Below are 23,297 nucleotides of genomic sequence, written 5' to 3' on the forward strand. Positions count from 1 at the left end.
ATCTTCCTTACAGCTTTCACATTGGTTTCTTTTTCACGTGGACTTTAGGCCTCCATTACTACTCCATCACGACTACGTGTATAGTTACAAAAGCTCCTACCTGGAGCTCTCTATTCTCTCTATTCTCCCTTTTCTTCACCACTATACCAAACATGAGATTTGTTTTCTTTACGTGCATCTCTAGCCATGCCATTCCTCTGGTAAAATTATTTCACAGTGATCCAGTTATACAAGATGGAGTCCAAATTCTTTAGACTAACAGTCAAGAATCTTGAGGTCTTGGGGCGCCTGGGTGGCACAGCAGTTAAGCGTCTGCCTTCGGCTCAGGGCGTGATCCTGGCGTTATGGGATCGAGCCCCACATCAGGCTCCTCCGCTGTGAGCCTGCTTCTTCCTCTCCCACTCCCCCTGCTTGTGTTCCCTCTCTCGCTGGCTGTCTCTATCTCTGTCGAATAAATAAATAAAATCTTTAACAAAAAAAAAGAATCTTGAGGTCTTGAAGTCCACTTAGCTTTGTACCCCAGGTCTACTCTTTACCTTGCTCTAGGCCTGAGAGGTTGATTTCTATGGGCTGCATAGACTAGATTCCCAGCCTCTGCATAGTCCCCTCCCCTTGAGTGTGATCTGGATCCATGAAGAGGATAGGATATGACTCCCCTTATTAGGTTATATTGTATGTGGCAACAGGTGATGGGATTTTTGCAGATAAGATCCCTAATCAATTGAATTTGAGTTAATGAAAAGGGAAATGAACCTATCCTGGGTAGGCCTATAATCAGGTGAGTCTTTTAGAAGAGAATCTAGTAATCAGAGAGATGTTCTCCTGTTGGCATTGATGAAGTGATCATGAGTTTTATAGATGAAAGGAAATGAATTCTGCCAACAGCCCCATAGGCCTAAAAGAGAACCTTGAGCCTTAAATGAGACTGCAGCCTTGTGAGATCCTGAGTAGAGAACCAGCTAAGCCATGCCTAGCTTTGTGACCCATAGAAACTGTGAGAAAATAAAAGGGCATCAAGCCACTAAGTGTGTGGAAAATTGTTACACAGCAATAGATAACTGATGCACCCCTATTGGTTAAAGTAGGTCAATGGGAGATTTCAACAGATGTTCAGAGAGTAGGAACAAAGGAAATTTGAGATATTTGTTTTTCCTGCCAGCTCCTTCCCAGCTGACCTTGAACCAGAGGTGTCCCACTTCTGCCAGTGGTTCCCTCCTGCAGCTGCCGCTTTCTCAGGGCCCTGTCATGGCTGCTCCTGAGACCCTGTAGGACTAAGGATTGTAAAGCCTCGGTTTGGCTTCCTAATACAGGGCCAGGGTGCCTCACTCTCCCTTGTCATTTTCCCTACTCCGCCCAAACCTTTGTACAATGCCTTTTGTTAAACTACCTTAAAATCTTTGTTAAAGAATGTGCCATCACTTTCCTGCTGGGATCCAGCCTGAAGAATAGACTTATCTGTAGTCTTGCCATATCCCTATCCAAACACATGTCCAAATCTGAGCTACCACCCATGCTCCTCAAAACACCTCCCTGTATTTCCCCATCTGATGTTTTGGCTTTGGGTTGTTCCTACCATGTGGAATTGAGACCATTGGCATGGTGTGGGTGGGGCACGGGATGGGGGTAGTGGGGAGAAAGACTCAAATGAGCAAAAACAAGAGAATAGTCTAGTATAGATCACTGACTGTGCTCCTTACTCACTGGGTGAACTTGGGAAAATGGCTTAACCTCTCCAAGCACATTTTCTTTGTCTGTAAAATGGGGATAATAATACCCACTGCTCAAGGTTCTTGTGAGAAGGAGGTGGAAAGCAGCTAGTACGTGGAATACGGTTACTGCCAGCATTGGTGGACCTCTAATGCTGTTAATGCTGACATTCATAAAGACACCTACCGATCCTACAGCAGTGCTTGTCCTAAATGTTCCTCTCAAATGCCCTCCCTTCTATAAATGTAATGAATCTACATTTCAGAAGTGAAATTTTTCTTTCTCCACTAAACTTACAGCAATTGTTTTTCAGTTAAAGTTCTTATTCGTGTATCTTACATTTATTGGTTGGAACATATGTTCCATCTCTTCTGCTGAATTCTAAATGTATTAAGGGCAGACACTGTATTTTTGTATTACCTGGCACTTAAGTAAATAGTGCCATGGGCATAAAAGCTACTCAATAAATGTTTGGAGACTCAATATGTAAAAACAAATGTTAATACCCATCACCAGTATGGGTATTAAGGAGGGCACGTATTGCATGGTGCACTGGGTGTTATATGAAAGTAATTAATCATGGAACTTCACATCAAAAACTAGGGATGTACTATATGGTGACTAACATAATAAAAAAAGTTATTAAAAATAAATAAATAAATAAATAAATAAATAAAATCTTAAAAAAATAAAAAGAAATGTTAGCTGTTGACACTTAACAATCTAACACAAGATCAAATTATTTTAGTATCATTGACAAGAAAGCAAATGATATTGATATCTGGCAATTAAATAATATTTAATTGGTACTTAAAATGGCCTATTGGAAGGCCATAATTACCATCTAGATGCATGTGTTCATTTAACATTCATTTTTGGTATCTACCAAGTGCAAAAGAAAATAATGTAAAACAAATGTAATTTTAGAAGAATCAATGACCTTTTTTTGTATGTGTATAGTAATTAAAATTTTGCAACATTTCTTTTGACACATTATCTTATTTATTTTTCACAACAGCTTTGTGAAGAGATCAGCTATTAATCTCTACATGTTACTCATGAGAGAGCTGAGGCTAGGAAAATTTGTTATTGTCCTAGGTCAACCCAAATGCTGACCTTTCTGACGAAATATCTACTGTTTGGCAATATGATAAAAGCTGTTAGAGAAAAAAAGAAAAGAAAAAAGTCATGCAAAGTCCTAGCTCTCAAAATCAGGCCATAATATTCAGGCAGAAAGCTGAAAAACACATTTCAAGATACATAGAGTAGCAATCAGGATCCTGTGTTTGTTTGGTATTTTTAAATTCCGCAATCCGACATATGTTTTATGCATTTGACCTTCATCATGCAGTCTGAGGCAGGCAGAACATATATATTTTTTTACTCTGATCAACAGATGAGCCCAAGAAATGACCATTTTTAAAAATTAATTAATTTTTGAGAGGAGGAGAGTGAGAGGGGGAGGGAGAGAGAGAGAAAGAGCACAGAGGGAATCTTAAGTAGGCTCCATGCCCAGCCCAGCGGTGCCTGACACAGGGCTCCATCTCACAACCCCAAGATCGTGACCTGAGCTGAAATCAAGAGTTGGATACTTAACTGGCTGAGCCACCCAGATGCCCCAAGAGATGACCATTTCAAATTCAGCCATGCACAGCTGAAAAAGAATGAGAATCTAAGTCACCCAATTAGGTCTTGGGTTGTAATCAACTTGTTTATAGAATACCTACTGTGTGCATCCTAAAATACAATCTAGTCAATTCACAAAACTCATTCTACCCTCATTTTTAAGATGTAGTCGGTATTTGCCTGAAACCAGTAACCTGATTTGGCCTACTAGGCCTAGTTTTGCAAATAAATCACTCCACCTTCCGATCCTTTCTACCATATCTAATCACACACCAAACAGGTAAAAGTTTGATTGGCGAGACTCTGCTCTTTTGCTGTGGCTCCTGGTTCCTGTGAAAGAACCTCATCCAGGTGCAGTAAGTAGAATGGGTGTTGGGTGTCACACTAGTAACAAAGTGATCAGTACACTAAAAAGTCAAGAGGTTTCTCAGGGAAGTTGCCACAGGTTTCAGTGGAATGACAATTACAAGGTAGATGGATCATTTAATGCCTGCTGTGACCTTTACAATAGTAAGGATCATTATTTTAATGTTAATTTGCATAATGGTTGACCTAGCAAGAACAATGGTGAATGCTAATAGCTGCAGGATGCAATAAAATTAAACATTATCTGGGCTGAACGGCTAAAGGAAAAGTTGCCAAAGTATGACTCTTTAAGCACTTAATTTCCTCCTAGGTCATGTCCACACATAATCAAATGTGGATTTCCGGTATCTCTAAAAAACTGGCAAGAAATGACTGGAAGGGAATAGCAGCACCCTCTTTTATAGAGTCCTTACAGAGTAGGCTTTGCTTTTTTTAATATAATTTGCCTGTGCCCTCTTGCAACCACCATCAGCCCTTCCCCCAAACTACTCCACACCCCCACTCTGGCCACTCCCCACATCTGGCAGATACACCAAATTTGATTGGCCCACAAAGAATGAATCTAACCTTATGAGCTGAAATTTTTTCATGAACCGTTGAAAAGGTAAGGTTGGCCACAGTTAGCAGTTAAGTGATACGTTCAAAACACACAGACACTGACACCTTGAGTTAATAACCTTGCATTCTGAGTTGCAGGTGGAAGGTGGCTATTAGTAGAGAGAGTAAAAAGAGATAGGTCATCTCCATTTATATTTATAGTTTTTAATTATTTCTATTGCTTGGAAAGTGAACAGGTATGATCACCCTATAGTTTGTACCCCAATTCAGCCTGTGGAGATTATTTATTTACTTACTTATTTACTTATTTATGGACTTTTTTCCTACCAAGAGTTGGAACTCATTTCCACCACAAGAGGGCAGCCATCTCTAAAAAACAACCAGAGAGCCTGGCTCTTGGACAAATAGGGCCAAAATTTAGGAAGTTGTGCTTGGGAAAGGCATTCAGCAGTCCCTGAGAAATCCTACATCACACATGAAAGAGATCCTGTGATGGGCAGCACTGAAATGGAATGGAGTGTCTAGAAGTGCCCATTTTCTCTCCGATTCTTGACTGTGGAAGATTATTTCATACCCCGACAAGGTTTCCGTTTTCGCGAGTTACGGAGGCCTAAAGCTGTAGAGCATCCTCCATGGCATCGCCAGAGATTTATTTTTCATCTTTACTCGAGGAGCATCCAACAGCTATCATCTTGCTCCTCCTCTTTAAAAGCTACACACTGATTTAGGTCTCATATTGTTTTGTCTTCTAAATCTCACTGATGACAGAAACAATTGTTAACTTCTCAGTTAAACTTGATAGGGAAGGAAATAGTTTTGGAAGCACAATAAACACTTTTTAACTTAAGTGTCAATGGGTAGACTATGTTCTATTGCCGACTTGTTTAGTATGCAGTGATTCAGAGGGACAATCAGCTTCTATACATAGCAGTTTATTTTGGGGGGAGGGAAGTAGCATGTTTCTGAATATTTTACCCTCCCCCACCCCATTTATTTTCCTAGTAGATAGGCTTCCTCCAAAATACCTTATTTGACCTTTATACTTTCAGAAACAGCAAGTGCCTAATTCCCCTCTGTGGGTAGCTAATCCGATTTACGTGAGCAGAACCTAGAATTATTTTAGCTTCCCAACTGAAAAAATAATACACATGGATAATACGCAGTTATGAGCTCCGGCTTCAGACTTTTTCTGCTTTGCAGGCTGGAGGTTCTGTGCAGGCAAACTTGATTTTGCTGATCTGGTCTTTTCCAAAAATTTTCTGCCCTTGGCTTCTGGGATCCTTTGGGCAACCCGGTTGTGTTATGCATGGAGGGTCCTGGAATCCTGGGAGGGACAGAAAGCCTTAACCTCAAAACGCCAGGGTGCAGCAGATCTGGGGAATATCCAGCTGAGGAAGACAGGTGACTTGACCACATGTCGCCTACCTGCTGCTGGGGCTTGGTGCACACTGTGCGTTATTTTATCTTACTCTGAGCTGCTAATCGCCTGCCCCTGAGCTGGGCAAGATTTAATATCACAAAGCATGAAGCGATGGCTACCATAAAAAGAAATAATATCATCTTCTCTTCAGACCGCCACACACACACACACACACACACACACGAGTCAAATTGCGAATATCATGTATAGCAGGACCATATCCATGTCACATATGTAGATATATACACGTATAGTTATAGAAATGTGCTTTCGTTAACATATATTTACATATATGGATATATTGAGAGAGATATACACGAATATTTTTATATATTATATGTACATTTATCTGAATAAAATAGAACATTTACATAAACATAAATGTATACATAGATAAATGTAAATGCATAGTCATGCGTTTACATATGTATATACATATATCTGTGTGTTATAGTTTAAATGATACCGACTTTGCAATCTCTAGTTTTCTTTTAATTCTCCTACCCTGGGGAAACAGAAGTGTCTACCCAGGCTATGCCAAAATGCCTTTTAACTTGGTTGAGGTCTTTTTCTTTTTTTCATCGTCTATTACCGAAAAACTTCAAACTGAAAGTTGAATAACGGGCCGGGTGGGAAATAAAGGCTCGACCCTGTGTTTGTTCTGAATTTCGCCCCCGCAGTCCCAGAGAGGGTCCCTGCTCCCGTAGCTCTCCCCTTTGAGGGAAGGGGCTGGATGCGCGAGCGCCCCTCTCGGCGGCCACGCGTCCCCGCCCTCGGCCCCACCCCGCCGCGGCTGTCCCGGCGCGCCTTCCACACCCCTGCGCGCCGCTCCCGCCCGCTCGGGGATCCCCGGCGAGCCGCGCCACCGAGGGGGAGGTGTTCGGCCTCCGCGGAGAGGGAGACTGCAGGCTGCGTCCCCTTTAAAAGCCGCGAGCGCCGCGCCACGGCGCCGCCGCCGCCGCCGTCGCCGCCGGAGTCCTCGCCCCGCCGCGCTGCGCCCGGCTTGCGCTGCGCCCGCCGCTCCGCTTCCCACACCCCGCCGGGGATTGGCAGCCGCCGCCGGACATCAGCCGCCACAGGCTCCGCCGCCGACCCGAACGACCTCGCGGCGAGCGCCTCGCGGATTACTGGGGGCTGCGAGGCACCAGCGCGCCGCAGACCTCACGCGGGCTGGAGCGCCCGGCCGTGCGCGCCACTGCGCCGTGGCCTCGGCTGCCCGGGCCGCGCCAGAGCCGAGGACCGGCGGGCAGAGCGCCGGGGAGCCGGGAGCCGAGCCCGAGCGCCACGATGCCGATCACCTACTGCCCGAACTCGGGGGCCTGCGACGCGCCGGTCGACGTGTGAGCGGACCCCAGGCTGGCCACAAAGCGCACCGCAGCTTGGCCCGGGGGCTAGGAGAGCGAGGGAAGAGCGCGGCCACCCGCCTTGGCGGCCCGGGACTCGGCTCGCCTCGCCGGAGAATGCGCCCGAGGACGCCGGAGCGCCGGAGCCGCGGGGGTTTCAGCTGGCTAGCGCTAATGGGGGTGCGCTGGAGTAAGGCAGAGTGATGCGGGGGGGCAACTCGCCCGGCACCGAGATCGCCGCTGCGCCCTTCTCCGGACCCGGCGTCTCCCAGGATGGCTGCCCCGAGCCATGGGCCGCGGCGGAGCTAGCGCGGAGCGCCCGACTCTTGCCCCCCGAGTCCCGCAGCCGGCCCCACGCGGGGCCACGCGTCCCGCGGGCGCTGGTTCCTAAGGACAACGACAGCACCAGCTTTTCCTTTCTCCCTTCCCTTCCCTGCCCCGCACTCCTCCCCCTGCTCGCTGTTGTTGTGTGTCAGCACTTGGCTGGAGACTTCTTGAACTTGCAGGGAGAATAGCTTGCGCTCCCCACTTCGCGCTGGTGCCTTTGCCCCAGCGGACCCAGCCTCGCCGCCACCGGACCCCGCGCCCCTCCACTCCTCCGCTGGGCGCGACCCCGAGACGCCGTTTTCTGCGTGAGGAGAAGGACTGCCCCGCCGGCACCCGGGAGGAGGAGGAGGCAAAGGAAGGGAACCCGGTCCCTGCGCCAGGTCCTTCGAGCAGAGCTTTTTCCATGTGGAGGCTCTTTCAATGGACGTGTCCCCGCGTGCTTCTTAGACGGTCTGCGGTCTCCTAAAGGTAGAGGACGTGGGCCCCGGACTGGGACTGGGGGGTTGGGCGCGGGGCCCGGGCGGCCGCTGCTGCTGCCGCTGAGCCGGTCCTGGGGCCGGGCCTGGCCGGACGTAAACAGACCCCCTCCAGGTCCACGTGCTGCAGAGCCCCTGCAGGGATGCCCCCGTCCTACCGCCCCCAGCGACCGTCAGCTTGGCCCTCCTGGCTCGCACTCTTCCGCCCCTCCTCCTTCCCTCTCTTCAGTATTTTATTAGGGCTGTTAACACTTAGATGATTAAAAAAAAAAAAAAAGAAAAGAAAAAGTCAAATTCCTTCGAGAGGGTGGCCCTTGGATTTCACCCGTTAGTTGCCAACCTTTACGCTCTGCCATGGCCATCTTTCTCCCTTCTTCAAATTTCTCAGGAAGACCTGCTCTCTACTCAGAGCCAAGTCCCTATTTAGGAAACTGCTAGAAGTTGGGGTTCTCCCTGTTTGTTTCCAGGAATGCGAGGGGGGTTGGTACTTCAATACCACCTTGTATTGACACGTGAATTAATAGATACTTGTTATTTACGTAATTCGAGGAATATACGTGTGTATCTTGACTGCATGGGGGTGGGGGGTTCGGGGTCTGAGTAGCCTGTCCTGACACCTCTGAGGTTAGAGGTGTGGGCCACAAGTTGCAAGTGGCTTCGGAAGTTGTGGCCTTGAGTTTACTGGGTCTGGAAGTTATAGACTGTGTGTGTGTGTGTGTGTGTGTGTGTGTGTGTGTGTGTATCAGGAAGTTCTATACAGTGCCTGTAAGGAAGTCACATGCACCATTCGTGCGTGTTTATATGAAGCGAGCGCTGGGCAATGTGTTTGGGTTTGTTTAGGGAACGGAGAGGTGTCAGACCAAGCGGTGGTTTCCCCAGGTTCCCTGCACAGGCTGTCAGCGCTAGTGTCACGGAAAAAAAGGTGACAGTCTTGACGCTGGTGGGGTGTGTGTGTGTGTGTGCAAATCGTGTCAGATGGATGAGGGTGAGATGGAAGGGGAAAAGCCTTCGGGCTCAGGGACTAGGGGCCTTCCATTCTCCCAAACGTTCGAGCTTCAGCCCCTTTGAAGTATCCCCGCGAGTATTGCAAACCAGGTGGGCACCCTGGAGGAGGAGGCAACGGACCGAACGGGAGCCGGGGGACGTGGGGGCGGAAGGGGAGAGGGTTGGGCCGGGAACGCGGTGACTCACGTCGGCCCTGTCCGCAGGTCGACCATGGTGGCCGGGACCCGCTGTCTTCTAGCGTTGCTGCTTCCCCAGGTCCTCCTGGGCGGCGCGGCCGGTCTCATTCCCGAGCTGGGCCGGAGGAAGTTCGCGGCATCCACTGGCCGCTCCTCGTCCCAGCCCTCGGAAGAAGTCCTGAGCGAGTTCGAGTTGCGGCTGCTCAGCATGTTCGGCCTGAAGCGGAGACCCACCCCCAGCAGGGACGCCGTGGTGCCCCCCTACATGCTGGACCTGTACCGCCGGCACTCGGGCCAGCCGGGCGCACCCGCCCCGGACCACCGGCTGGAGAGGGCAGCCAGCCTCGCCAACACCGTGCGCAGCTTCCACCACGAAGGTGAGGCGTGGAGCAGAGAGTGGGGGCGGAGATGCGGGCGGAGAGTCACCTCCAAAAGCTCCCCACCGTGGGCTGACTGTTGGCATCCCTGGAAAGGCAGCTTGGCGGGAGCGCTGCCGCAGACGTTTCCATTCTTGCCTTTGTAAGAACCTTTCCGAACCTGGTTTTAACGCACTGCCTGTGTGGCGCGGGAGCCAGGGATTCCCCTTTGGTAAATCCGCACCCTTTTCCTGGCTTGCAGCCAGACGAGCGACTCCTCCTCCAGGAACTGGAAAGAAATCAAGTGATGGGGAAGATGAGGGCAAAAGGCATGCCTCTAGTCAGCTAAATGTGCAAGAATTTCATAGGGGAAGAATGAAAAGGAGGGGGGCAGATTGGGATCTTTTTACGTCTGTTTGGAAGCCCTTGCCCTGTAAGTCTGCTTCTCCTGCTTAAGCTGGGGTTTCAGGCTAGACAGAGCCAAGGGCAGAGTTTTCAGAGATACTATTGAAAAATCAAAGCCTGGGGCCCCAAAGTCTTTCTAATTTACAGTTGATCTGGGTCTGGTTTGGAAGATTTCGAATCCCTATCTAATCCCCGTGGGAGATCAATTCCACAATCAATCTTATTGTTTCCACAATGACTTTCTTGTTTTGTGCTTAAATCTGAGATGAACTCCCTAGTAGAGACAAGGGGAGCCTTCAGATAAAAGCTTTTGCAGCAGCTGCCTGTTTTTTTTTTTTTTTCTTCATGTGCATTGAAATGTGGATTTTTTTTTTCTCTTACGATACTGGATGTGGTTTTCCTAAGGTAGGATATTTCTGCTTGTTTCATCAGAGAAGCATTTAGTGGATTTGAAATGTCTGAGAGAAGCTATTGACATCTGTTGTACCCAAGTTCGTGGATTAGTCAAAAATATGTTCCACTTTAGTTCTTTTTCTACACTTTTAAATTCCCCTTTGGCTTAATACATTCTATAATAGAGCAAGGGTTTCATCAAGTTCTAGAGACAGGTCCAAAGTTGTATGTCACAGAGCAGCCACTTGGAGGTTATTGGGGAATTTGGAGTAAAGTTCTCCTTTTCTTGCCCTGCCTTGAGGTGGTAAATTTCAAGTAGAAATCTATGCTCTGATATAAACAAGTAAGAAATGTGACAGCCAGGCATTTTCTCTCCCTGCGAAGGATGCACTTGTGAGAACAGCACTGGGTACTGGGAAGAAGTCCCAAAGGCAGGTTGCATAACAAAAGGTCCTTCTTCATCAAAGCTGCTGTATGCTGTGAAGGGGACACTGAATTGATAATCCATTTATCGTAATCCATCATTTTCCAGCACATTTCCAAGTGAGGTGCTTTTTGCAGTAGAGATTCAATGGGAAAGGATATAAGATATCATTCTACTCCTTCAGGATTCATTCACTGAAAGCAGAAGTTGTCCGTTGTCATATGTAGAAATGTTTTCACTCCTGAATGTTCTGTCAGTGTAACCTTGGGGTGATGATAGATGCAGCTCATCGTTCCCAGTTGATGCTGATTAGAATTGTTTTTCTGCATAGAAAAGTATCGAGAGTAGCTATTTCAGTCACCTGTCCTGGAAATTTAGCCTGGAACCACTCTTAACTATTTTTAAGGACAAGAGGGTACTATGTGTCTCTTCTAACTTAAAAGAAGGAACATTTAAGTCATTTGACACCTGAAACATTCGGTTGCATAAGGATTCCATCAGTGAAGTCTGTATTTCTCTTTCTTCCTCTAGAAGTGGCTTGATTAAAACTAAACAGGCTACAGATTGTGTTATTTTTAACTTAAATAGCATGCTTGAGTTTATAAGTCAGAATTTATCACTTTAAAAGTATAAATGTTATGTGCAAAACAGTATGGAAGTTATCAACCTACTTAAAATCAACTTAAGAGTAATGTTAGATCTTAATGCAGTGAGATGATAGAGAAAAGCCATGTAATTTTTTCCCTCCAATTTCATCAAATCCATTTCTTTTCTTCTTATGACTAGTATATCGTTAGGCCACATGATGCATTTTTCGAAGACCATTTCATTTTTGTGGAACCCAGGATTTGGTTTTTAGAAACATCCCTGTGCCATGCATGGCACTAAAAATCTTTTAATAAACCATGTGATTAAGGCTTCTGGCTTAAGAGCGGAACTTGGCTTATGCAACCTTGATGGGCATTTGTTTGGTAGAGGACTGAGGGCCTGATTCCAAGAATTACCTGTTGGTTTTATTTTGGGTGGGATCTGGATGATTTGGTGAAATTACAAGACGAGAGATACCTTGGTTATCAGATACCAACCACTGGGTGAAGATAAGTAGGCCGGCGATCTGAAATGAAATGCTCAGTTGTCATTTCTCCTATTAAACTTTGCCTAGTCCTCTGTATAATACTTTTCACTCAGGAGGACCAAAGTGTTGCAACAATTTTCTTTTTTCAGTCATTAAAAAGTTCTCTGGCCACATAGACGTTTCTCAATGGCCACTGAAGACAGAAAAATCACGTCTCCAGCTGGAAAGAGTGTTCTCAGCTTTACTGTAGTTAAAAACACATTGAAACTGGTTGACTTCATTGGCCCTGCAAAAAGTCTTTCTGCTTTCCTGTCAGCGTGTAATATAGAAGGACCATGTGCTCGCTTGCTCTCCCGACTCTGAAGGACACTGTCGTCTTTTTGAGTGAAACAATGGAATTATTTGCCTCCATGACTAAAGCCTTTGAATAGAGATCAACCCTTTTCCCACAAATGTAATTATCATGAAAATATCTGTATAGTAGAGTTCAAGAAGCAGCCGCTGCCCTGTGAGAGAGAACTTGTATCACAAATGCCCAGTGTCAGCACAGGATTTGGACATATACACCCCCCAGAGCAAAACTTACCTGATGCGCCTTCCTAGTGTCCCCAGGTGGTTCGGTGTCCTGAAGAAGGGCCCCATCAAGTAGCACAGGCATTCTCTGTGGAAGTCTTTGGAGGTTGAGGCTTTCGTGCCCAACAATTGTTCTTGGACTAATATTTTCTGTCCTCCACTCTTTTGGTGGTTCCTCTGTATCCTTCTCATCGAGCCATTTTATCTTTTTTAGACTTGTCCTTTGTGTATTTCACTAAGTTGTCGAAAGGACAGTAAGAGGACACATGATCATTCTAAAGGTGCTGGAGGTACGGGTGGGCAGAAGCCAGACTGGGGTGTGAGGATGGCAATACTTTTCCTTTAGTTGCCAAATCTTTTGTTGTCTTTAAAAAAAAAAAAAACAAAACAAAACAGTTTTCTTTTAACCTTTTCATTTTACATTTTTTTCTCCTTGACAATATTAATTCTCTAGCCGTTATGTTATATTCTAGAATACATTGCTTCTTATTCTCAGCCACTTACAATTCATTTCAGGGCAGTGATTTCCAGTGGTACTGATTTGCTATGGCACCCCCCAGATTGTTGTTGTTGTCGTCTTAATGGACGTTTTTGGTCCAAAGAGTGTTGCAAAATTCTCAAAACATAATGAGAATTCCCTTTTCTGCTAAAACTCACCTCTTCAGGATAAAAAGGCAGCTGTAAGATATCAGTGGTTGCAGACAAGATCTGCATGTCTCAGGGGCCCTGCCTCTCTTAGTTGTGTCTTCTCTCCATTATACTTGGGTGATGGTATATTTCTGTCCCTTTGGTTGGGAAAGAACTTACCCTGCGGTTATTACTGTAGCAAATATAAATGTGCCCCTAATGGTTTTGACATTTGCTTGCGTTTGTTTGTTTGTTTAAGATTTTATTTATTTATTTGTTTGTGAGAGAGAGAGAGAGAGTGCACAGGCGCCCGCATGCACACCCTTGAGCCATGAGTGGGGGGAGGGGCACGGGGAGAGGGAGAAGCAGACTTCCCACTGAGCAGCAAGCGGGAAGTGAGGGATCCCAGGACCTGGAGATCATGACCTGAGCTGAAGGCAGACTCTTCAACCGACTGAGCCACCCAGGCGCCCCTTGCTTGAGTTTTTGACTCCTTCCCTGTGTTAGGTAGTGGCACCTAGTGGCTAGAAACTGCAGTAGGCTCAAGTTCATAGCTCTGCTCTTCATTAATTAGCTCGGTGACCTTAGGAAAGTCACATAACCTCTCTGAGCTTCAACAATTTCATTTCCAAAATGAAGATAATAAGAGTCCCTCCCTAATTGGTTTGTTGTAGATGATTCCGGTAAAGATCTTAGTGCCAGGTGTGACACAAAGAAGCCTCCAGCATGCCAGGTGCATTATCCTGATGACTTCTTTCTCTTACGTCCAATTTCCCCATTTGTCTAGGGAAGAGGAGGCCAGAGGGAACAGGCTGGCTGAGGGAATTCAGCCTCATCTATTGTATTATTTGGATGTAGATGAATAGTTGATAGAGTGTAGCTGATTAAGTTAGAACTTCACTTTTGGAGGCGAGGTCAGATGTGACTGGTGCCTTATATTCCTTCCCTACGTCTCCGCAGCCAGAGCTCCATCTGTTTGAATAAGAACTCAGAAGTTCAAGAACCCAGGTCTAAAACAGGCTGGCATACCCAAATCCCTTGACAAGTTCAGCTTATTCAACAAGGGTTATTTACAGAGAATTAATAACCATGTAAGCCTCTAAAAAAGCATACATTACCTACTTAGGTAAATGCTCTATATTTTCAGAATCCCCATGTGTGGTGTGATGATTTGCACCTTTTTTTTCTCTTTATTTTATTTCAAATAGGTTTTGATTTTTCTACCCTTAAGAAGAAATTTGTTCCTTGCAGATCAAAGGAAGTGGTGGTAGGTGCCCCACACTTGAGCCGTTTTTTTTTTTTTTTTTTTTTTTTAACTGGGTTTGGAGTTACCTCTGTGACCTGAGTCCACGGGGGTGTCACCAGAGTCCTTTGTATTAAGGACAAATAGAGGTTCTTAATGAAGCTGGGAAGTCAGGGAAAGGTCTTCTCGTTACTGTTTGATAGTGCAGTTCTTCCCTTTGCTAAGGTTGCTGAGTGATTATCCTCTCCGCTACTTAACTTACGGTGAGATGTTGAAGTACATGAAATTGCTGTTTTTTTAACGTATCAAATCTAGTCAAACAGTGGCAATTTGATATGATTCACTGCAGTCTTAGATTTATTCTTCTAGAGGGTTATTCTATTTTATGCCTCTTTTATACCCATCTTTACTCATTTGACTTGTCTTTCATGCTGGTCTTGGAGAGTGTCCCTTCATTATCATCCTCTGGCTGCCGGGGTGTGTGTGTGTGTGTCCGTGTCCCCTTGTGTCTGTGTGTGTTCATGTCTGTATGTGTTCATAACTTCTTTCTTTATCATTTATGGATTTGGAATCAGAGTTCTTGTTGCAATTGTGATTTCTCTGGGCACCTTATTAATACAGCTGTTCAGCAAATGCCCTGGATAATTTGCCTTTCTTCCCTGTTCTTTAAAAGAAAAGAGTGTTCTTAGGTGTGCTGGTATCAGAGAAGTTAGTAGTTCAAGCCAGATCTGGCTTTATGTCATTACATCTGGGGGACACTGCTGATTTTCATGTCACTCCTTTTTTCTTTGGTATCTGTTGGCTTCTCTGCTAAAAGAACGCCTTCAGTGGAAACATTAGAGGGCCCCTGAATTAGAGGGTGGAAAGAAAAGAAGGAGCTAAACACAATCCTTGATACTTGTTGGAGCCATGGAGGAGAGCCCTGCTCTGATTGGTTGGAGAGTTATTTTAAAAATAAAATAAGACAAAATCAGAGAAGGAGACAAACCATAAGAGACTCTTAACTATAGGAAACAAACTGAGGATTGCTGGAGGGGAATTGGGTGAGGGGATGGGGTAACTGGGTGATGGGCATTAAGGAAGACACATGATGGAATGAGCACTGGGTGCTGTATACAAGTGATGAATCACTGACCTTTACCTCTGAAACTAATAATACACTATATGTTAATTAATTGAATTTAAAGAAAATTAAACAAAAAATAAAAATAGTGCTTGGCCTGAAGTACCATTAGCTTAGAGTGTGAATAGCTCCCAAAAGGTATTCCCAGCAGGTGTAGATTAGCAGGCATGAGGGGACCATGGACGGTTTACTTCTTGGCCTGATAGTCTCCATGTCCCAAGTGGATGAGCTTTGAAAGATCTTTCTGTTCTGAGTCCCTGGCTGCCCACCCAAGGACTCACCTCTTATTCCTTGGCCAGCACTATTGTTTCTTCTACTCATTTTTGTATTATTTGACCAGAAATCACTTTAAAATATGCTCCTGGAATTGACATTTGAATGTGAAAGCATCCTTTAAAACCTTCACCCTGTAAGGGCAATCCAGAAGCTCCTAGCACAGCCTCACCTGGGAGCTTGCTAGAAATGCTGAATCTCAGGGTTACACCCCCCCCCCCCCCCGCCCAGGGCCATTGAATCAGAATCTGCCTTTGAAGACTTAAGGTGTCTTAGGGGTTTTGTGTGAAGATTGAAGTTTGAGAAGCATCCCATTAAAGCATTACTCCGTAATTTGGTGTAAAGGGTCCCTCTTGAACTTGATGCTTCCACTTAGCTTGCAGGGATGACTGCTGCTCTGATGATGAAGGTTTACACAAGTAGAACCCTTTGAGTTGAGTGATCTGAAGTGATTCTCCTTTGCTAAGGTATCTACATTCTCTGAACCACTTATAGCTGCTTGACGTAGGGGAAATACAGCCATTAAATTAATCAATACAGTTTCCATTTATGATAATGATATGGTCAGACAGGTTTTGTTAGCACTTAGGTTAGATCCTGAATGAAGCAGGTTGAGTTTTTTGACAATGAAAGGACAGGATGTGGTAAAGCTAGAAGAAAATAAACCCAAATGTCTCAAATTCTGTTGCTATTTAATGCCAATTTAATGATAATGTGTACCTTTGATGATTCGCAGACTAAAGCATGCACGGTGCCGTTATACTTTATGTTTGCTTGGAAAATAGTACTCCTTAAAATTTAAATTCAGGAATCTTAAATCAGAAAGACCTTTTATGCATAGGCCACTTAAAGTGGTGATACTAGATAGAGAATGTTTATTCTGTAGTAGGATGAGATTATCCCTCCTGTCACGAATCTCTTAAGAGTATTTTTATTAATTTTTCATAATTTTTTTTGGTTTTGTGTCTATTTGGTAGGTGTATGTAATATGTTTTTTTTTTTTTTAAGGACAAAGGAATTAAAAACAGAAGAGAGTCTTTTTTTTTTTTTCTTCTAAAAGTATCTAACACGAGATTTGGTTTTTGAGGTCATAAGGAGGTGAGAGAACAGACAACAGTTAGGAAGTTCCTTCTCTTGAAATTGTCTGGCCTTAATTACTACAGTGTCTTAGTACCACCCTTACGCTTCCAAAGAAGTCGATCCCTGTAAATGCCTTTGTCTCTGGACTTGGAGTAAAATAGTAGGGTGTGCTTTGCAAAATGTCATCGTTGATGTTGAGTTTCAGACTCTTTAATTAGGAAACTGAAATCTGTATATTGAGATTTGTAAATCATCTAAATTGCAGAGTAATGTTTTAGAATACCGTTTAAGGGATTGACATTAAAGCCTTTTTCTTTTTAAGAAATGCAATAATTTCCTCAAATCCTCACTCATTAGACCTCTACTAACTATAGTGCTTTTTTCCCCCCCCTAAAGTCTGTGACTTCCAAAGAAATGCTTCAGTGTCTCCCCCATTATTACAGCCACCTGGAAGCAGCGTCCATGTATTGGATTAAAAACGTCACAATGAAATAAAAAAACCACCTAACAACGATGGGTGAAGTTTTGCTTCGTAGTGTGCATGTTGACATAAATGTACAGAAAAGGGAGGCTTCCTTTTTATCTAAAGGGGAAGTTTTTATTTTCTGGTTGCAAACTTTTACATGGGTTAAATCAGCCCTGAAATGAGGTTTACAAATTCTCCTATATCATCAGATTGTCATTACTTACTTTACTGAATGATTTTTTTTTCTTTTCCACCTGTTTTTATGTCAAATTAGAATCTTTGGAAGAACTGCCAGAAATGAGTGGAAAAACAACCCGGAGATTCTTCTTTAATTTAACTTCTATCCCCACCGACGAGTTTATCACCTCAGCAGAACTTCAGGTTTTTCGGGAACAGATGCAGGAAACTTTGGAAAACAATAGCAGTTTCCATCACCGAATTAATATTTATGAAATTCTAAAACCTGAAGCAGCCAACTTGAAGTTCCCCGTGACCAGACTTTTGGACACCAGGTTGGTGAATCAGAATGCAAGCAGGTGGGAGAGCTTTGACGTCACCCCTGCTGTGATGAGGTGGACGGCACAGGGGCTCGCCAACCACGGATTTGTGGTGGAAGTGACCCACTTGGAGGAGAACCAAGGTGTCTCCAAGAGACACGTCCGGATTAGCAGGTCTTTGCACCAAGATGAGCACAGCTGGTCACAGATCAGGCCACTGCTAGTAACGTTTGGCCACGATGGCAAAGGACACCCCCTCCACAAAAGAGAAAAACGCCAAGCAAAACACAAACAGCGCAAACGCCTTAAGTCCAGCTGTAAGAGACACCCTTTGTATGTGGACTTCAGTGACGTGGGGTGGAATGACTGGATCGTAGCCCCCCCGGGGTACCATGCCTTTTATTGCCACGGGGAGTGCCCTTTTCCCCTGGCAGATCACCTGAACTCCACTAATCACGCCATTGTTCAGACGTTGGTCAACTCCGTTAATTCTAAGATTCCCAAGGCGTGCTGTGTACCAACGGAACTCAGTGCTATCTCCATGCTGTACCTTGATGAAAACGAAAAGGTCGTATTAAAGAACTATCAGGACATGGTTGTGGAGGGTTGTGGGTGTCGTTAGCACAGCAAAATAAAATAAAATAAATATATATATATATTTTAGAAAAAAACAAAACAAAAAAAAAACAAGTTGACACTTTAATATTTCCCAATGAAGACTTTATTTATGGAATGGAATGGAGAAAAAAAACACAGTTATTTTGAAAATATATTTATATCTACGAAAAGAAGTTGGGAAAACAAATATTTTAATCAGAGAATTATTCCTTAAAGATTTTAAAATGTATTTAGTTGTACATTTTATATGGGTTCAACCCCAGCACATGAAGTATAATGGTCAGATTTATTTTGTATTTATTTACTATTATAACCACTTTTTAGGAAAGATAGCTAATTTGTATTTATATGTAATCAAAAGAAGTATTGGGTTTGTACATAATTTTCCAAAAATTGTAGTTGTTTTCAGTTGTGTGTATTTAAGATGAAAAGTCTACATGGAAGGTTACTCTGGCAAAGTGCTTAGCACATTTGCTTTTTTGCAGTGCTACTGTTAAGGTCACAAGTTCAAGTCCAGAAAAAAAAAAAGTGGATAATCCACTCTGCTGACTTTCAAGATTATTATATTATTCAATTCTCAGGAATGTTGCGGAGTGGTTGTCCAATCCATGAGAACTTACGTCCTTATTAGGTGGAATATTTGGATAAGAACCAGACATCGCTGATTTAATAGAGAAACACTCCCCTACCCCTTAATTTGCAGAAAGAATAAAGCAGGACCAATAGAAATAATTAGGAAAATGATAAACCTGCAGGAAAGTGAATGATGGTTTGTTGTTCTTCTTTCCTAAACTAGTGATCCCTTCAAAGGGGTTGGTCTGGCCAAAGTATTAAATAAAACATAAGATTTCTTCATTATTAATATTGTGGTCATGTATATTTAAAATGGATATGCAGTGGCTCTCATGAAGAGTTGGAAATTGATTTGTATGTAACTGTTACCTCATCTGGGAGCTCTTTATGTTCAGAAGGACCCAGTTTTCTAACTTTGCCCAACACACAGCAAAATTGTGCCCATCATGTTTTCTGCCCACCGTCTCTTCTCTGTTGGATCAGCTTGCTTTTCTTTCCAAGGTTATGTGAACACATTTCTCCAAATGTTAAACCTCTTTCAGATAATAAATATCAGAGCCCTGGCATTTCATTCTATAAAGTCCAACCTGTAAGAGAAAATGGCGCATTTGTGCAGCATTCATGATAATTACCTCGTGTTTACATTTTTGCTTCTGAAGTTACTCATTTCGGAGGGAGGTGGGGGAAAGACAAGGAATGGCTGGAAATGTGCAAGCAAGTCACTTGATAATTGATATTTGCCTCAAAGGAATTAGCCATGATTTAGTATTTCATGTGACCCTCTTTGGGGTTCATGATTTAGGAGAAAGATTTAAGAGCAAACCAAAGCTCCAAAACAAGCAAAACCTGGGAAACCCAAGATAAAGTTCCAGAGATGATATCCCATGCAACAGAGGCAACGGTGCCAAAAAATTAGAAAGGGAAAGTGTCTAAGATCAGCTTCTACAAGGACATCTGCCAATTGGACAGAAGCCCAAGCAGAATGAAGTCAAATTAGGCCACTCAGAGTGAACTCGCACAGCGGCAGGGCTGCTGTGCTCTGTGTCGAAATCAGACCCAAGGAAGGGTTCGGTGGGTAAGTCTATACAGCCAGGGAACCCACAACTCCCCACTACTGTACTGGAAGTGTTTTAGGTCAATGTCTAGGACTCTGCGTCACCTCTGATCCTGCTGTGATTGGTGAGGCCTAGTTCTAATGTTCCCTAGCCTTGCCTTGGAATTGGCTGAAAAAAGAGTGTGTTTGTCAAGGAACAGACTGTTATAATCAGATTCTCCCCAGGAATTAACTTGGGATGACCATGAATGTAGTTACATTTTGATTGTGATAGATTTAACCCTTGCCTTGAGAGTATGTAGACCGTGTTTTTAAATTAATACTAGTTATGTTTTACTCCTTCTGCTTTAAAAGTCTTTCCCTTCCTTTTCATGCCGATGCCTGTTGCTCTTGCATAGGTGAGAGTCATTCGTATTAGAACCAAGTTTGGAGGGCAGGACGACCGCTGTTCTCCAGCCACCCTTCACCCTCATTTGGCACGAAGGTGGGGGGCAGACTTCACTGTCTTAACAAATAGTAACCCATGTTTTCTCATCTCCAAAGACTCTGGATGAGAGCGTGATATTATAGCACAAGAATTTCCATCCATTTGGCAAGTCAATCTATTCTTTTGATTTTTCTGCTTCATTGGTTCTGACTTTTTGTTAAAGTGGTATTCAGTGGTATCAACTCAAATGTGTTCTCTTGCGTGTTTTATATGTATATAAACTATATATACACAAACACGTAAATATATACACATAATGTGTAATAGGTATAAAAACATGAAGCTATGTGATATATATTACATATATATATATATATGTGATGCTATTTTCAGCTTCAGTTTAGTTTCAGAGATTTTGTAATAGTTGAGGACTCTGACCTTGGCAGCTCATTTGAGAAACAGAATATTCTTACATATATTCTACATTCTTACAGACGTTTTGGCTCACATTCTCCATTCTGAGAAACAGTGTCAAAACTAACTCCATGACGCTGAATCTTTTGAGTCTTCAGTGGCTATTCTACAGGAATCTTTGAATCCTTTTAGAGTTGGCTTTAAAAAAATGTATTAGTTTCTGAATTTTGGAAGATTACCTTTCAAAATTGATTAAATTGTGTCATCTGTTTTTGTGCTTGTCTGGGCTGTGTGCTCTCCCTGGCATGGTTTTAACCTGTATGGCAGGTCCAGATTGCTCTTTTCATTTTTTGCCTTCAAAATTGGGGAGGGGGAAGGTGAAAGTTTACAAATTTATCTGTACTTCCATCTTTTCATAATTCCTACTCCAATTGCTGCTTTAAATTGTACCTCAAGAGGCCAAGATTATCGCTAGATAATCTTAACGATCCATGTCTTTTCCCTCAATTTCTTATTGGAGGTGGAGAAATCGTTTGTGCAGCTCAAAGCACTTTTTTAAAGAGCGTGTTTCTTTTCTGCCGTCATTAATGTTAAGATACTGGTTCACGGAATGTTGGATGCCACAGCCCCCAATCTGTTACAAGGCAAAAGGAACATAGCCTTGCAATAAGTAACTGAACTGTAGAATGAGTATGATACAGATGGGCAATTGCAAAGAACCAAGATTGCCCTATTCCTTTCTTGGTTTATTTTTTTAGGGGGCAAGTAGGATGAGATGGATAAAATGCAAGTCTGCTTCACTTGGGTAAAATGCTTTTCCTTTTTCCTCTACTTTGTTGACACAAATTACAGCCCAATAGTATTCTCCAGGGCAGAGGGTTTTTTTTGTTTGTTTTACTATCTCCCTGCCCTGCAAATTTCAAAGTGAACTTCTACCTAACTTGGGGAGCCAGTGCTCTAAATAAAACATCTTAGATTTTTTTTTAAAAGATTTTATTTATTTATGTGACCGAGAGAGAGAGAGACAGCCAGCCAGAGAGGGAACACAAGCAGGGGGAGTGGGAGAGGAAGAAGCAGGCTCCCAGCGGAGCAGGGAGCCCGATGCGGGGCTCGATCCCAGGACCCTCGGATAACGCCCTGAGCCGAAGGCAGATGCTTAACAAATGAGCCACCCAGGCGCCCCAACATCTTAGATTTCAATGTGCATACGAATCACCGGTACTGCCTCAAGGGGAACGCAGACTGATGTGTACACAGACCCCTTGAGATCATGTTCTAATATAGATTCTGTTTCAGTGAATCTGAGGTGGGGCCTGAGAGTCTGCATTTCTGAGATGTGCCCAGGTGAAGCTCCAACCGCTGGCCCATGGACTATACTTTGAGTAGCAAGGTCCTGATAATTATCTTCTCAATCACAACAGCAGAGAGTTGGACTGAGTTTAGGCCCCTCTCTAAGAAGTAGTACTTAAGGGAAAAAACAAAACAACAAAACCTGTATACAGGATGGTATCTGAATACATTTTACCATATCTGAAATGATGTTCTACATATTTTTTTCAAAGGCATTCTTTTCCCTCCCAAGATGACTGGCAATTTTGTGTTCTAGCCACCCTCAGACATGAAAACACTTGGTTGCTTATCTTGTAAAATCTGCTCTGCTTGCTTGCTTGGGCATGCACGCATTCAGTTTAGTCAAATACGTGTCAGTACATCTATGTGGATGGGGGAGCAGGTGCAAGCCCTTAACGTACTTTAAAAAAGTTTAACACTTAAGTCAGTCCACTGAGTTGATCCTGTGTGATCTTAGTGCCAAGCGTCTGAGTTAAAAGTTTTCCCTTTGAAGGCAGCAAATAGATGTCATACATTTGAAGCATTTGTTTATACTAAAAATGATACTTGATTTTTTTTTTAAAGTTCTAAGTTCACTGTAGAACACCACTGAGCCTTGAGGGTGATATAAAGCTTCCCAGGCTGGTATTTGAGGTTTGATTTAATGGATATTGGAATTTGTGATGCCGTGGTTGGCTTTGAATAAGGTGCTGAGGTGAATGGGCTCAGGCTAGAAAAGGCAAAAGGAACTGATTTCCCGCTGTGGCGGGTCAGCAAAGAAATAACTTTGTGTTGGTGCCTCCTTTTTAGCAAAATGTCCTATGAGGGTCGTGTGTTCAGCAGCCTCATTTTTACTTTTTAGGGGACCACTATGAAAATTTCTTATAAGCAACACAGATTTGAGTATTTGTTGAAATGTTGGAATGAATGAATTCCTAACCTCCAACACAATATATATTAATATATCAACACACACTATATATCTATATATGTGCCTAAACAAATACACACATATATATATACATATATCTTTTCCCCGTATCTTCAACAGAAAAATTTTGATTGACCCTGTCTAGAGTCCATGTGATGAGTGGAGGGCACCTAATATTTTTTTGTTGTTGGGTTTATCACTTTGTTTAGGTCTCTCCATTCTGAGTTGAGTCCCTCTGAGATGCTTCAGCACTATGCCAGATGCTGACTTGAACACCCACTTCAAGGCTGTGTTTGCCCCTCACCCTGGGCCCCACTCTAACGCAGGGCCAGGAGTCCGTTATTGTTGCAGTCTGTTCCGATGGGGAGATCTCTCTGCAAATCACCGATTTGCTCAAAGCTTCCCTGTTAAG

General features: G+C 43.7%; 1 protein-coding gene across 2 annotated transcripts; it reads left to right on the plus strand.

Annotated features, from left to right (window-relative positions):
• The first annotated feature begins 6,877 nt into the window (after positions 1 to 6,877).
• BMP2 (bone morphogenetic protein 2) lies at positions 6,878 to 19,019 on the plus strand. Of its 2 annotated transcripts, none has more exons than XM_045808860.2 (3): positions 6,878 to 7,815; positions 9,032 to 9,381; positions 17,317 to 19,019. In XM_045808860.2, exons 2-3 carry the CDS (start codon positions 9,039 to 9,041, stop codon positions 18,159 to 18,161), a joined length of 1,188 nt encoding a protein of 395 aa, XP_045664816.1. In that variant the 5' UTR covers positions 6,878 to 7,815; positions 9,032 to 9,038; the 3' UTR covers positions 18,162 to 19,019. The 2 variants fall into 2 exon arrangements, with proteins under 2 accessions (XP_045664816.1, XP_087709873.1); XM_087853747.1 differs by lacking the exon at positions 6,878 to 7,815 and adding an exon at positions 7,861 to 8,742 and having other exon boundaries at positions 9,030 to 9,381.
• Positions 19,020 to 23,297: the final 4,278 nt, after the last annotated feature.

Source organism: Ursus americanus, chromosome 22 (genome assembly GCF_024610735.1).
Source record: "Ursus americanus isolate L20-20 chromosome 22, mUrsAme1.1.p, whole genome shotgun sequence".
Taxonomy (NCBI): Eukaryota; Metazoa; Chordata; class Mammalia; order Carnivora; family Ursidae; genus Ursus; species Ursus americanus.